Source organism: Pollicipes pollicipes, unplaced genomic scaffold (genome assembly GCF_011947565.3).
Source record: "Pollicipes pollicipes isolate AB1234 unplaced genomic scaffold, Ppol_2.1 Scaffold_3447;HRSCAF=4054_pilon_pilon_pilon, whole genome shotgun sequence".
In the NCBI taxonomy this organism is placed as follows: domain Eukaryota; kingdom Metazoa; phylum Arthropoda; class Thecostraca; order Pollicipedomorpha; family Pollicipedidae; genus Pollicipes; species Pollicipes pollicipes.
In genome coordinates this window covers 34,861,784-34,877,655 of record NW_023596297.1, presented here as the reverse complement: position 1 = coordinate 34,877,655, position 15,872 = coordinate 34,861,784, and the positions used below count along the sequence as shown (strand labels likewise).

Genomic DNA, 15,872 nt, shown 5'->3' with positions numbered 1-15,872 from the left:
GTGGCCGGTTCCTCATATGAGCCAGACGCAGCAACCCGCATGTGACCGCGACGCAATGGCCCCTCCCCCTCTCCCGACACCGTAACCTTACACCCGTACCACGCTCCGTGCCCGCAGCACGCGGCGTCTGCCGGCCGGCGGCGGCCCTCCGGGCTGCACTCAGCCAATTGGTCGGCGCCTGGCCCCCGGCCGGCGGCGGCCCTGAATGGTGCTGTCCTAATCAAGAGTGGGGAAGCGGCCCGAACCCGCACCATCCACACACATATTGACCTGCCACACGCCAGACGGGAAGCCGTCGTCCACGTCGTGGTTTATTGTGCCGTCTCTCTTCGGCTTGTCGAACGACTCGGGAGTCATGTGCGCTTCGCTGCACCGCGCAGCGTGTTCTCGTTACAACCGTCGGAGGCCTTTTAGATCGGAGATGCGCCACTGACAGTCCAGGCGTTTTCTTTTGACCATCACGCAAGCCTCATCCTTCTTCGGCGTTCTCCGGCCCCCTCCCCTTCCATCCGTTCGCCACAATCCTTCTTGTGTTCGCCCTTTAGCCCGGCACACACTGAAAGCCTTCACTTGTCCGTATCACAGGCGCTATTCTGTGCGCCCGGCCGGCCAGGTGCCGCCTTTCAGTGACGCCGCCGGCGCACCGATCGACACAATGCTTCAAAGGCGCGCCCACCGCCGTCCAGCGTTGTTTACCGGGCTGTGGCGCCAGCAGACGACCGCCGGCCGCCGTCGCCGCCACCCCCTAATACACTAATTTCTTTCGGCCAGTTTGATATAATTCGTGGGCGCGAGCGCGTGACGCTGGCGGTGAGGTGGCACTCGACACGACCGGGTCGGCACTGGCAGGGGAGGGGAGGGGGCGTGGGAAGACGGCGATGTGGGCTGGGGAGGGGTGCGGGCGCGGTGCGTGTCGTCGGAGCAGTAGGACGTGAGGGGCGTTCTCGGGTGTCGGGTTGACTTTGCATATCTGCACGCAAAATGGTACCCTACACATATTTGTATGCACGAAGGTGAGCTTGGTGAGCTACGGGCCTAAGCTTGGGAGATGTTTACCTGAACTTCCGTTCATCGCTTGAAGCGTTTCTGACGAATGGACAGTTGCAGCTGCATTAGTATTTAAACGGCAGCCCCCGTTGGCGGAGTGTGCTGGAAATCATATTCTCAAATATTCGGTTGCGCGGGTTGGAAAACTAACCGTAATATAACACGTACGAATGGTATGCAAATCACTTCGTGGAATGGGGTCTACTAAACGAGCCATTAGGCGGCATCATTTTACCAAGCGTTTTCTGGAAGACCGAAGAGCCGCTGCCGCCTGCTAACGTGCATAGCAAAGCAGTAACTTGGATTATGGAATGCTTTGCGACGAAGCACAAATGAAGCAGCCGGTTAAAGCATCCAGTCCAAAGTGACGCACCATTTGACTGCTGACTGGGGTAAGGTGAGCCGAATAGGTCCTCAAATAATCATGTAGCATGTGAAAAACGCAATCATGGCCATCTGATGTAATTGTGAAAGCAAATCAAGTTTGTTTTGTGGTTTTTGAACAGCAAACATATACTAACCAAAATGCAGTGAGAGAAGTGAACTACTGACTTCAAAAATCGGGAAACACATTTTATTGGGAGGAGGGACCTGGCGCTCTGTCCTTTACACGCCACAAACAGAAACGTCTCTTACTTCAAATAAGAGCTCTGCAAGAATTGAGTTTTAGACCCCAGTCCGGTGCGGCCCAGCTCTCTGAAGTTCAACCCACCCAACAATACGGCTTTTCCAATTTCTTATTGCAACCCAACCAGGTGCGGCTTGGCAAAAGATTTACTTAAAAGTTCATCAAAATCCGAATTCGGGGTTTTGTTTCTGCCTTCATAAACAGAGAAATGTGACACATTTTAGCATATTTAGCTGTTTTCCCTGTAACAACATCCGTTTAACTACTATGACTGCCTACAGGAACCTGTAATCTGCGGGCCAACCCGAGGCATTCTGACAGGCTGCAAAAATAGGGTGAGAGGTGGGGTGCAGTTCATCAAAAGCTCACCATGTGAAAGTACATTGTGTGCATGTGCGATGTGAAATCGCAATGGCAACAGACGAACGAAAAGTGCTCTGGCCATGCGTCGCACAAGCTGTCAACCATAACTGGAGCAAAAGAACCATCAGCACTCATTTCGTTGATGGCCGGTATCAACAGCATAAACTTGCGGTTGATACAGTTTGTATTTGATCTTAGGTCAGGCATATTGAGCTATTTTTTGTTAACTAGAAACATGTCATCTATTTGCCGGCCCAATTTCATTTCATCAACCTTGGACACGCGGACTCTCGTCAAGACCAATTCACTGGTGTTTTCCGCGAGCTCCTATTGTTCTTAGTTTGGAAACAGCAGGGAGAAGAGGGGTCGCATCGACCCCCCACCCCCTTTCAGGCTGTGTTATGGAAAGGGGCCGATCGGGACGATGGTTAATAGCATTTTATCTAAATTTCATTCAGAAAAACCTTTTTTTCATTGATCAAAGGCATACAAACTTGTAAACTTCCCCTTATGTAATCATGCCCAATCTGATTTACTTTGTGACATTCACAAAAACCTGCCACGTGCTTGTGTTTTAATTAGGATGGCCGGTGACAAAACTGGTAGAAACGAGACGACAAAATATCCATTAGATGTAATATTTGTTTCGAACATTATCACACCAGAGCTTGGCAATAGTACGTGCATTGGTCATTTAAAGAAGAAAACACCGGTAACGTTCCATGGGAATTTCATACACGCACATTGCTTACTTACCTCTGCATCGGTATCTTTAACACGGAAATGCATGGCGCTTATTGCGAGCATTGCAAACAGCATTGGTGCGTCATTGTTGAACAAGGCAAAGAACACGCTCAATCTTCCAGACATCCCCGTTCTTGGCGTTTTAGTCCTTACATGGCCTTAAACTAAAGGAGTGTTCTACATTCGTTTGGGGTTTTGAACTGGGTGGCCATTTTGAAAGTCATTCGGCGCAGATCGCAGCCCTGCTCTTCTTAAGACCTAAGCTCCTTTGGTTTCTGAGCTATACGCCGGCGAAGATGTGCAAACTATTTTGTACAGACTACTTTAAGGTCACTCAGACATCCGGACGCCATAATAACATCATTCAAATGCTGTCGTTCTACAGATCATGCGATGATCAAGGCTAAGAAAAATGGAATTGTCAAGTCATTCATATTTGGCTTCGTGAGCGCAATTTCCATATATAACGGCCGTCAATTGCATCTCAAACAATGTTTTACAAGGTACGATGAGGCAATCAAACCCTGGCACATTGAGAAGCATATTCAATAAGAAAGGAAATTGTGCTGTGTAGATCGGTCTTTTCCACTTAAAAGTACACCAATGGTTTGAAGTGAGCTTATTTCATCATAAGCGATGCTTGCCTCAATATCTTCAGAGATGACGTTCACTTTAAGCTCTAATATAAAGCAAAATCTTCTTTGAAGTTAACAAATGGCTGGAATAAACAGTTTGTAATTACTTGAAGCTTATTCTTGGTCAACGGGCGCTCAAAAATTGCGCAAGATGATTTTCGTAAGTGGTGAAGTTTGGACAATGTAAGCCAAAATTCAGCCACTGTCATCCAGCGAAGGACATCAAATATCTGATATAATTTCAGAGGCATCTGTTGACGAGGCCTCGTACTATCCTTAAGTCGCAATTTCGCCAAATGGGACACCATGGTATGCATGCCGTCCCGAGTAAAGTTACAATTTTGGAAAATAGCAGAAAACAGGTAAAAGAACTGCACTGGCACCACTCTAGCAAATACAAATCTGAATGGCAAGCAAGCAAGTCAAAGCAAGTCAAAAACTGCGCATTCTTTGGATGCTCAATTCATGTCGCTTAGGTGGCGGTGATAAGTATTGCTCGTTCAAATGGTATTCGTTCTTCACCTACTGCATTAACCAATGCATCAGCATTAATTACCACCAATCCTTTTTTGTAATCGCTTCTGTTGAATTTCCTGAGGTCTTGAACAAAGTCAATAATCTACAACAATATCAGTTGCCAAAAATTCTTCATCACACCATTCAGTAATGCTTTGTGCAGGGAAGCAAAATCAGAGCCGGGAGACGGGTCATGGGTGTCTCGGGTTTTAACACGGCGCGCCAGGCTGATCAGTGCGCCGAGTATGCATTCCATGCATTAGGCGCCATAATGACAATTTTATAAGTGTTCCGGTGAAGTGTATAGTCGGGACAGCATCGGAGCAATATATAACTACACGGTGGGACGTGATCTGGGAAAGCGTGACACCATAATTCCTGTCTGCTTCTCTGTAATTTAGCATATATATATATTGCCAAGTACTATGACAATCGCAAAACGTTGGTAGGCTCGGGTTGTCTTTATTCCTGAGTTGGTGATACTGGCATTTTTCTATTTCTTCATGCGTTTCGTAGCAGACAGCAAATGCATATTGACGGCAACAGAGCGTTTGTATTTGTTTTAATCTACTAATTTTGTATTTGAGTGTTGACCCTGGAACATTATGCAAGACTCAATGGTAATGATAACAGAACATCACAAACAACGTACTGAAATGGGGGCGATCTCCAGTGCTTTCTTTTCTTTACAGCTCGGAATGAGCGTTCGCCAATAATCTAAATAATTGAATGCTACCTAATTGCTATTCCACGCCAGATTGGTGGTGGTGTAGCTATGTGTAATGTTTTTAATACGTGCTTTATGTTTCAGGTTCAGGACAGCAGCTACACCACCTGTTTAACTGGCATGCTATGGCTCCGTAATCACCTCTTACAGTGCTCTCATCATCCTTAAAAGGTCACCTTTTTGTGAAATATTCTACTCAATGACATGTTTGCCTCAATAATCTAAAATATATTTCCAGGAGTCAGAATTGAAATCTACCTCTTCATAGAATTGAAGCTCCCTTGATAGGCTTCTTGCAGTTTGTGTTGTACAGTCAGCTATTTCCTTCTGCATTTGGTTAAATTTTCAGACTGCCCAATCCCTGTGGCATGACGAATTCTAAATAGGGTGCGGTTCTAATCCGTGTGTTGTCAAAATTTTCCAAGATGGTCCAAAGCGCCCTGTGAATCCATCCGTCATCTGCAGATTGATCCAATTTCCAGAATGTTCTGGTATTGTCGCTTAATATTCTAAGCACTAAAATTCGAATTCGGTTTGACAACATGTACATGGATAATTGACTCGCATGAACCTAACTTGTGTGAGCTTTAGTTAACTGTTCGCAGCACCGCCCCTGATGCAAGCCATTGAGTACGTTGTGAGTACAATGTCGGACACTTGTACTCATTCAAAGATAACGGTTTTGCCGCTCTAGGACTATTACTTTTCACTCAACCTATAATGGTGGCGCGTACTAAGAACTATGTTTGAGTTTCATTTGAAGTGCTGGACCATTTTCTCGTGAATTATTCCATATGCAACATCTGTTTTGTTTCTAATCGCCTCGAAGATTCAGTGGAATTTTTCAGTAATATTTTGGCGCTAAACATGGGAATGCAACACACAAAAACAAACAGTTCTGTTAGCAAGCCCAATCAATTCAAGCGAAGCACTTACTGTGGCGGATGCTATACTACGTCAGTTGAGGGACACCCTTCACTTCTTTCTGTATGATTGTGATAACAATGAGGTGCAAAATGGATAACTGACTTTCGGTACTTAGCTTTTTGTTTGCACTGAATTACTATGTTGTACGGAACACCTGACTAAACATTTATCACACACTACCCGCCCTGTTTTCTCATCAATGGCGCTTTAAAAAAGTTTCATCATCTCATTTCGTTGCGGATATTTCCTACATCACATGCATCTCCTGAATGTGGAAAGGAGCCCGAGGATGAAAAGCAATTCGATATCTTCTCTGACAACGCTATGTGTGTGCCTTCATCTGGACGTTCACTTCAACCAGCTGTACTGACGTCGAGGAATGCTCATAGTTCGAATCGTTATTTTTTGTGACTTTCGATTGCAACTAGGAGCGCAGATGCGAAACAACATAATTCGGCTTTGAAGCCGATTTACGCACAGTGACAGCCTGTCAGTCTAGCCTTGCAGGGGCTACTACATTCTTCGCAACCACTGACATGCTTTTGTTCTAACTTTGAACAGACCGGGAATTTTGTGAGCCCGAGCCTTGCGCGAGATAGAACGATGCTGGACTCTGAGCACGGTATGCGCCGGGCCACTCCTGGAACACCGGCGCGGGACAGTGCAACCCTGGACTCTGAGCACGGTATGCGCCGGGCCGCCCCTGGAACACCGGCGCGGGACAGTGCAACCCTGGACTCTGAGCACGGTATGCGCCGGGCCGCCCCTGGAACACCGGCGCGGGACAGTGCAACCCTGGACTCTGAGCACGGTATGCGCCGGGCCGCCCCTGGAACACCGGCGACCTACCGTCGCGTGAGAGCCCGTGCGTGTGGATGCGCCCACCTGGTGTCGCCACTCATTGGGCCCGTTGCTGCGCTGTCATGGTCACCGTCCCACCATCGCTCACAGGAGAGTAGCTGGGCTTCATGCGTGCAGGGGCAGACGTTGGTATTTGACACGGGCGCACCCACACGCCGTACGTACGCACCCTCCCCGGTAGTAAAGGAGGCAGGCCTTCGCAGTGCAACATTGTAACATTGCACAAGCGCACCCAGCCCGCTTCGTGCGTGACCGGTCTCAGTCGCCGTTCCAATTTGCTTCTAGGCTTTCCAATGGCTGGTGCCGGCCGTGCCATTTGTGCATTACCCCCCTGGGGACGAGCGCCGCCCGACGCCGGCCGGCGCGGGGGGGGGGGGGGGCGGAGCCGCAATCCGCGGCGCGACGGCGCGGTCCGTGCAGACACCTCAAACGACGCCTTCCAGTCGGCCGGCGGCGGCGCTCCCCTATTGATTGTCGTTTTGATTTGCCTGCCGTCCGGAGCGGGCGGCGTGGCCGGCCGTCGGTCGACACCACCCCTGTTTGTGTGTCGGCCGCGCTACGCTACGGGGTCGGACATGTCGGCGGCGTGGACGTCACGACGTTGCGTCAACACCGGGCGACGGGATACGACAAAGTGCGGCGGGGCGAGCCTCGGGCGTCGCTGACGCAAAGGGCGACGGGATACCGGGCGACGGGATACGACAAAGTGCGGCGGGGCGAACCTCGGGCGTCGCTGACGCAAAGGGCGACGGGATACCGGGCGACGGGATACGACAAAATGCGGCGGGGCGAGCCTCGGGTGTCGCTGACGCAAAGTGCGACGGGGCGAGCCTCGGGTGTCGCGTGGCCGAGTGGAGCACGCGGGCGTCGCGCCGCCGCCTCGGGCCGCCTGCTGCCCTCCTGGGCGTCCCTGGGCGCTCCGGCTCTCCCCCAGGTAACAATTTTGTAAGCCCCGCGGCGTGGGCGCTGGGCGGTTGCCTGGCGGACGCGGCCGGCCCGTGGGAACAGCCTGACGTTTACACTGCAGCGCCGCACCTGGCGCGCTGAGCGGTGCGCTGGAGCCGCTCGCCCTCGCGGGCTGCGGCTCGCGCGCGTCGTGCTGCGGACTGTTGGTGGGCGCTGTCGCCTCCCGGCTCGGGGACAGACCGAGCGGAGCCGACCGGCGCAGCGCCCGCGGCGGCGCCGTCCGGCGCGCCCAGCCACAATCGTGGGAACGCGCCGCGTTGGGCCGACCGATTGAATTACGCCGGCCGCCCGTTTGCCAAATCGCGGCTTTTGCCGTGTCGAGAGGCAACTGCGTTGCTAGCAACACTGTAGCGAACAGCGGAGACTGGACGGGAGAGTTCAGCACAGGCAGCCTGATTTGGCGCGTACATGCCGCCCCAGTTTGGTCACATTTGGCGCGTACATGCCGCCCCAGTTTGGTCACATTTGGCGCGTACATGCCGCCCCAGTTTGGTCACATTTTCAGGCGGCCGGTGCGAAGCCGGCTTAGAATATTTGAATGAATATTTGGACCCAGTTTTAGCTTAAACGTGAGTCAATGGAATGTCAGTACTCTCTTCTGGTTCTAGCGTTGCGACATTACTTTTGGCTATAATGTTACGGTAACGTGAAGCAGCAAGGATTGGGATGGTGATGCTAATTTCGTTGCTTCCCGTTGTTTCAGGTTGAAAAAATAATTTACAGGTATCATAGTATTTTTTCAGTACAACTTTCAGTCAGAAAATATTGATGGTAGCCTCGATCGCTCACGCGAAATGTTATGAATTGCATGCGATATGATACAGAACATGTTTGCCGACCGAATCAGCCAAGCTGGGATCTTCAAGTCCTGGTGTGCGATATTTGCAGGGTTGGGGTAAACTCATGGCATGCCTTCAAATCGGACGTTTGCGTCTGTCAACAGCAAAAGGATACCGGAGGAGAAACGGCTTTCCAGAATACGCCGAATTTGAACGTTTGTAAAACGCATTTTGCGGAATTTATGTTTTAGAATCCCTCGTTCGACTTATCCAAAAGCAACGCAGTCAAAACGTTTCCTGAACCAAAACTTTGAGCGCAGATCGATAAAATGAAATGAACGAATAGTGTAGTCATAAACAAGACTAGGACAAAACGTGTTTTCGTTATAACAAACATGGGGTTAGATGGAGCAGATCGGGTAAATGACCGTTACAGACAGAAAATATGAGCTCTTGAAGGAAAAACTGCGAGAACTGACTTTACCTTTATTATCAGCCGTGCCTAATGCAGGTATCGACCACGTTTAAAATGAACATCATTAGCAACAATTTGGCGCCGGATCAGCTCATTACTGCGGACCGGAGGGCCTGGAGGTTACCGCATTATTCTCTCATGGTGAGAGTGCCTCATTATGCACGTGTGCCAACCCCAAGCACGTAAACACAATGCACTGACATAATCATCTCGCGTGAGCAGCTCATTAGAAGTGATACAAAGGACTCGGCTCCGCCCAGCAGCTAGCAGGCATTCGTTATCTCAACGCAGTGGCCGTCTAAGCCGCCGTGATATGTATATATATATATATATATATATATATATATATATATAGATATTGATATAGATATAGATATAGATATGGATATATATATATATATAGATATAGATATAGATATGGATATATATATATATATATATATATATATATATGATGTATGATTAGGATGAGGCAGAGATGAGTAAGACGCTGACATAGGCCAGAGGTGCAGTTTGGCGCAATGGTTAAGGAGTTCAATCGGGTCTGAGTGGTGGGTACATGACATAGCCTACTCGAAACAAAACTGGCCTTCGCCGTCAGTTTGACCTGTTCCATGCTAAACTCCCAGGAATTTGGCATAAACTAAACTCTCAGGGATGTGGTATATGCTAAGGATGGGGACAGGCTGAAGGAAGATAACAAGATCCACAAACTCTTCAAACGTCCGAGCCTTTGGACGAAACTAGCGCCGTGAGTGCGGCGTCCGAGCCGTCACGTGCTCTCTGGAGGGCATGTCTCGCGCCCGGTGCTGCGGCGTCCCAGCCATCACGTGCTCTCTGGAGGGCACGTCTCGCGCCCGGTGCTGCGGCGTCCCAGCCGTCACGTGCTCTCTGGAGGGCACGTCTCGCGCCCGGTGCTGCTGCGTCCCAGCCATCACGTGCTCTCTGGAGGGCATGTCTGGCGCCCGGTGCTGCGGCGTCCCAGCCATCACGTGCTCTCTGGAGGGCATGTCTCGCGCCCGGTGCTGCGGCGTCCCAGCCATCACGTGCTCTCTGGAGGGCACGTCTCGCGCCCGGTGCTGCGGCGTCCCAGCCGTCACGTGCTCTCTGGAGGGCACGTCTCGCGCCCGGTGCTGCGGCGTCCCAGCCATCACGTGCTCTCTGGAGGGCATGTCTCGCGCCCGGTGCTGCGGCGTCCCAGCCATCACGTGCTCTCTGGAGGGCACGTCTCGCGCCCGGTGCTGCGGCGTCCGAGCCGTCACGTGCTCTCTGGAGGGCACGTCTCGCGCCCGGTGCTGCGGCGTCCCAGCCATCACGTGCTCTCTGGAGGGCATGTCTCGCGCCCGGTGCTGATTCCTCACGAGTGCAGCGCTTCCGAAGGGTGGCGTCGGAGCGTGGGAATTCCATAGTGCCACACCTTTACAAGCCGTGGAGCACAACCAAGGATGAAGGAGGCATGACACGGCGCAAGGTGGCGCGGTTTCCAAACAATCCCGCCCTCTCCACAGGTCTCGGGGAGACGACGCCGAGCTTGGACAGCGGTGTGGCATGGCGGCGAACAGAGGGCCGGAGGACCGCTGTCTGGGCCCTGCGTTACACACCCGGCGGTGAGCTCAGCATATTTCCAATTCGGGCTTCCCGACTCGGCCGGACCGGTTCGTTCCTGTCCGAGTCGCTGCGCGGACTCGCTGCTCGTTTGTATCCCGCGCTACGTACAGGAGACAGAGCGTCCCGCGCATCTGACCGCATCAGAATCAGGCCCATATTTGTCGGAGTGGCTCGGCACTCAGGAACGAGAAGCACGTAGCTGCAGTTCGTTTGGACTGTGCCGCGGCAGTGCAGGGGCGGCACGGTCAGGCCAGGTCATGCCAGGTCAGGCCAGGTCAGACCAGGTCAGGCCAGGTCAGGCCAGGTCAGACCAGGTCAGGCCAGGTCATGCCAGGTTAGGCCAGGTCAGGGCGCGTCGGAATCGCTTTACATCAGGAGTTGCAGCCAGCCTACCCAGTAGCTTCATCGTGGAAATGAGCAGAGAACGGGAGTTGAAGTTGATTTAGTCGCTTTAGTTTGTTTACTTTAAGCTTCTTAGGCTTGGCCGTCGAGGAGTCAGAGGTGCGTTCCTCATCAACAGGGCTTGGCTGCGTCGGGGACTGGCCAATGGTCCCATTGGTGAAACTTTCGGTAGTTTCATGTGGCAGGTGTTTCCCAAATGTTTATGAACTTCATCATGAAAGGCACGATGACTGTGTGCGAAGAATGGACCCAGAACCCTGCTGAGCTCTAATGATGTTCGAATAGTTTTAGCTATAAACACCACGCTAGATGCTTCCAGAAACGTGGCGTACGTTGAGCGCTTTCATTACCATGCTCCCATCTGAGACAAAGGCACCTCTCGTCCTCAGCTGAGCCCACGGCCGCACGTCACTGGCAGTCGGTCTTGCAGCGGACACGGTATCGGGACTGTAGGCGGCAGCGCTACCGGTGGCGGTGCTGGAGGCTAGGTGGCCTGAATACACAGCAGCAGCGCTCATCAATAACTGCCCAAACCCGGAAAACACCTGTCAGTTACAGAAGTGGTACCAGGATAACAGCTCAAAACGACAACGAATGCATAGGCGTGCCGTATGGAACAAATGGTTGAGCAGAACGCAGGATAGCTAACAAAGACGCAACCAGGGGGATTCCGGGCTACCCCTCCCCTCCCCTTTCGTTTGGGAGCCTTGCAAAGGATTCTTGGACCCCAGATCGGTACCTAAGTACATGAATAGTATATAAACAGAATAGATCTAAACGCCCCCAACAAAAAAGCCTGGATGAGCATCTAATTTACAAAAAAGTAGTTTCAAAGTTATAATAATAAAAGTACTTCGAAAGTTCTAATCATAAAAATAGTTCAACAGTTCGCCAACAATTGTGTTGCTATGTTTTAAGCTCATGTGACAGCACATGTTTCAAACGTAGTGACCTCTTATGTCAGCCTCAGCCCTGGCCATAGATATATGTGACAGATAGTACGTAGCTAGGGTGAACGCGTGCGCCGAGTTAACTGGGCATTGTAAATGTCCTCGTTACATCCATGATTTAGTTCTGCGATGCAAACAGCTATCGCCCGCGCCTGGGGTTGATTGTGCATTCCATTCCCTTTAGTGCGACAGCATTGTCGGCTTTACAGACTCTGAGCCATAAAGTGCTGCAGCGCGACATGCCCTTTGTGGTCATCGAGCGCGCCGCAGTTCACCGGGTTTCAAAATGCTGATGGAACCATGCGTTGGTTCTAACAGAACGTTGCCACGGCTGAGCTCTGTCGCCGAGCCCGCGAAATCACAGCGATAAAAAGAGCAGAGCTTATGCCAAATGCAAACAACGAAGCTTCATTGCTGCGCTGCGATTTTGACCAGGCGCTTGACTACCTGCAAGATGCATGCGTTCAAAACTGATAGTTGTACCACGGACTCTGCATTCCACGCAGACGACCCAGTCCATCCTCGGAATATTTTATCAATGCTGATTAAGTCGTCTTTTCATGATCGTGATGTATTCCATAATCATTCGAATATCATTCTTACTCTTAAGCGTCGAGCGGCATCACTTCTGCGTCGTCGTAATATTCCACCTACTCTAACCTCTCGCGGTGCATACATTTCCCTCATGTCTTGATGGCAGTCCTCAACATTCAGGCTGCGCCACGTGTGTCGTCACCTGACCGTCCGGGCAGCCTGCAGTGTACGCCTGTCTGAGGTTGGGTCCTCGCTGCCAGGTCACGACCCGTCCCTCTCTCGGCCGCGCCCTGCTCTCACTGCCCACTCGCCATGTGTGGCGGGGATGCCTCCATGATGCGGTGCCGGCTCACCTTCACCGCTGGCACGTCCGCTCCATGATGCGGTGCCGGCTCACCTTCACCGCTGGCACGTCCGTATGCACTCCCGCAGACGGAAAATGTTGAGAAGCAATAGTGTGAGTACATCCCAGAGAAGCCATCCTAAGGCGACTGTGCTGTATTTCACTGAGGGTTTGTGTGCAGCCGACCCACCTACCGGAGAACGCCCCCCCCCCCCCCCTCTCCCGGCTATCCGCATTCCGTGCAGTTTTAGTAGCTATCTAAAGGCAATGTTGGGCCCCTGCACCACACAGAATTGAGCTTGAAATGAGAAACGTGTCTTATCGGCTCACGGAATGGGTACATACATATGGCTAGATGACTACCGTCACTAAATGGTGCACTTTGGAGGTAGCGAGGAGAGGCGGCGAGATTACGCTGCCCGGCGCATTCCGAGGAGCAGCTCAAACTTCTCAAGTCCTCTCTTCGAGTGCTCAGCGTGACAACAAATGAAATGAAGATCCGTTTACTGTTTGTCTGATGCTCGGTTGTTTACGTGATTCTCCAGTCGTTTCCTACCTTTCTGATGTCAACTGCCCATACAGAAAGCAACATTTCCTCGTCAAGTGTTGTCAAGTCGTGCCATATCATGCTGTAAAACCGCAGAAGCCCTGTGAAGAATCCACGTGACTTCGAAATACAACGTCTTCCAGGCTCATTTCCTTTCCTCTTGCTGATATGCTATCTGACACGTACACACATTTACATGTAAAATGTCTCGTAGGTATCTTTATTCTAATCTTAATTCAGATTGCCTATGGATGCAACAGAATGACAAATGTGACCACCTGGGAATTTCGTGCCATTCTGAACATTCTGCCTCCATTTTTCTTTGCGTGCATTCTGCGACGTCTTTTTCATCAGGGTTTTGTGGATAGTGATGTCAAGTATTTCTGCAGGGAATTGTGCATTTCTGCTACTTTGCATCCATAATAAGTTTGTACACATAAAATATACGTATGCAACTCTGTGTGTGTATGTGTGTGTGTATGTGTGTGTGTGTGTGTGTGTGTGTGTGTGTGTGTGTGTGTGTGTGTGTGTGTGTGTGTGTGTGTGTGTGTGTGTGTGTGTGTGTGTGTGTGTGTGTGTGTGTGTGTGTGTGTGTTTGTGTGTACGTGTGAGATTAACATAGAGAAAAAGAGAGGGAGGGAGGGAGTGACAGGGAGAAAGGGATAGAACAGAAAAAGAGAAAAGGAGATGAGGACGTTATGCTCGCTCACGTAACAGACAGGGAAAAGGCCACAGAAATACACGAGACGTGGATTAAAGTTGGGTTGCATAGGAGGAAACGGGTTGAGAATGTATGCAGCTAAATTTGATACGTCCTATGATACCAAGTGGAAAAGGAGCCCTGGACCAACTGGAAGTTATAGACCGTTGTTCCCGCTCTAAATGTTTTAGCCGTTCGCTGGCCGTTGCACATGTGGATCGGTAACGCTCATATTGGGCATTAAAGGAAACACAACTTTGAATGCATAAATACGTCACTGGTAACAAAGTTATTTTTCTTTCAGGAGACAAGTTGTGAAATCATGAGCATGAAGATTTTGTGCCCCTTCCTGTATGCTCTCAACTCGCTAGGAAAAATCGAAATGGAGCACAGTATACAAGGGATGAAAATCTTCACCACACAAACTACTGCAGCCCTCTCAGTTTGAAGCATCATCAAAGGGACAACACGATGGCATATTCGAGTAGTAGAAGGGATTATACTCAACAAGATTATCATCAGCATAACTACAGATCCCGCTGGGTCTACTTACAGAGATACACAATTTATCATAGTCCAATTACGGAGACCCTCAGTTCACTAATGCCGGGAGGCAGAAGCCTCTTCAAATCTCACAATCTGCGACAGAGTCGCGGCCCACTGTAGCCGGCCTGAAGAGACCATCATTTCCCAAAGTCGTTGTACAGAGAACGTTTCTGATCCCTAGTGTCTCACTTCAGACATCTCAGTGACCAGCCCGCTAAGGTCTGGCCTTAAAGATCCCTGGTCGCCACAAAAGTCTCAGCTACACAGTTCTGTAACCCCGCACGGGAGCGGATGCTTTCATCTTCTCTGGTGCCTGGCTAAGTATTCCCTCATCCCCCGTAGCGCTCAGCTTAAGCCCCACTCAGCCAACGGTTTACAGATACAGGTAAATCCCTCAATCCCTCCGTGCTCAGTTGGAGCTCAACTCAGTTTCAATTCATTTCAATCAGCTGAGTTTCGAAACGGACTCTATATTCGTTAGCTGTAGCACCCGTCTACCAGGTCCCTTTGCTGCTATTGTCCGAGTTCCATATCTTCTCAGACCACTGGACACGAAAAAACCTTTCCCTAGTTAATGACCCAACAGAAAAGACCTTCAATGACGAATGTTAACTTTATATTCCAATGGTGGTGTGGTCGTTCACACACCTGCCACACATATTCACCCATGGCGTCAAACTCCCCGCTCCACCCAGCACCCGGCTATGAACCCAGCCACCTGTTCGGAGGTGCTGCTGCTCCGGGTCCCGGCATCAGCTCCTGCCAGCTTCCAGCCCCTGGTGCCGGCTGGGGCCCCCGGAGCCCCGGTGGCCGGGGCGGTGGCGGTCAGGGATGGCCTGATCGGCCGCGGCGCCGGCGTGGGTCGCCCGGAGGCCGCGCCAGCTGGCCGACGTCCGAGCCGCCCCGTGACTCGCACGAGATCACCCGAGTCGGGCGGCACGCAACGCGCGGTCAGCCACACCGGCGGCGGTGGGGTGAAAGCCGGCGACACGTCCCGCAAGAGGCGAGTCTTCACGGTGACCTGACGGGGTCTGGTCACGGGCGGTGTGCCGGCCAGCGTACTTACGCGGAGTCGGCGCCGAGGACGCGTCCAGAGCCAGCCGTGAGCAGGAGGAGGGCGGCCGTCGCCAGCCGCCAGCAGCGCCGAGCCGACATCGCGCCGTCTCTCTACATGCCGGGCCGGCCGGGTCGCGCCGACTGCTGCCACCGGCCGGTCGATAGGCGCCGGCCGCGCGCCGCCGGCCGGCGCGCACGCGCTCGCCTATCGACGCCCGGACGGCCCCCCCGCGGGGCAACTCTCCCCAGGTGTGCCTCCCCCGGCCCCCGGGCGAGGCGTCAGGTGCCGCCCCCGGCGGATGACGCCGGGGTGATAGGCGAGCGGCGAGAGGCGAGCGGCGCGCCGGTGGCCGGCGCCGATGGCCGGCGGCACGCGAGACGTCAGGCGGCGCCAGAGCCGGTCTGATCCGGCCGGCTTAACGCCGCTGAGGCGCGGCCACTCGCACGGAAGCCCGCCGCTTCCGGTGCGCCGGCCGCCGGGACAATGGCACCCCGCGGCGCCGCGCCGCGCGCCGCGG

The 15,872-nt window shown here is 52.1% G+C and overlaps 1 protein-coding gene across 2 annotated transcripts in view; it reads right to left on the bottom strand.

Moving 5' to 3' along the window:
* The window catches only part of Rdl (Resistant to dieldrin), a 73,071-nt gene extending 57,585 nt beyond the window's left edge, over positions 1-15,486 (bottom strand). For both annotated transcript variants that reach the window (XM_037214098.1, XM_037214097.1), the window contains exon 1: positions 15,365-15,486. In XM_037214098.1, the coding sequence (XP_037069993.1) occupies positions 15,365-15,453 (89 nt within the window). In that variant the 5' untranslated portion in view covers positions 15,454-15,486. The remainder of the gene's footprint in view (positions 1-15,364) is intronic.
* Positions 15,487-15,872: the final 386 nt, after the last annotated feature.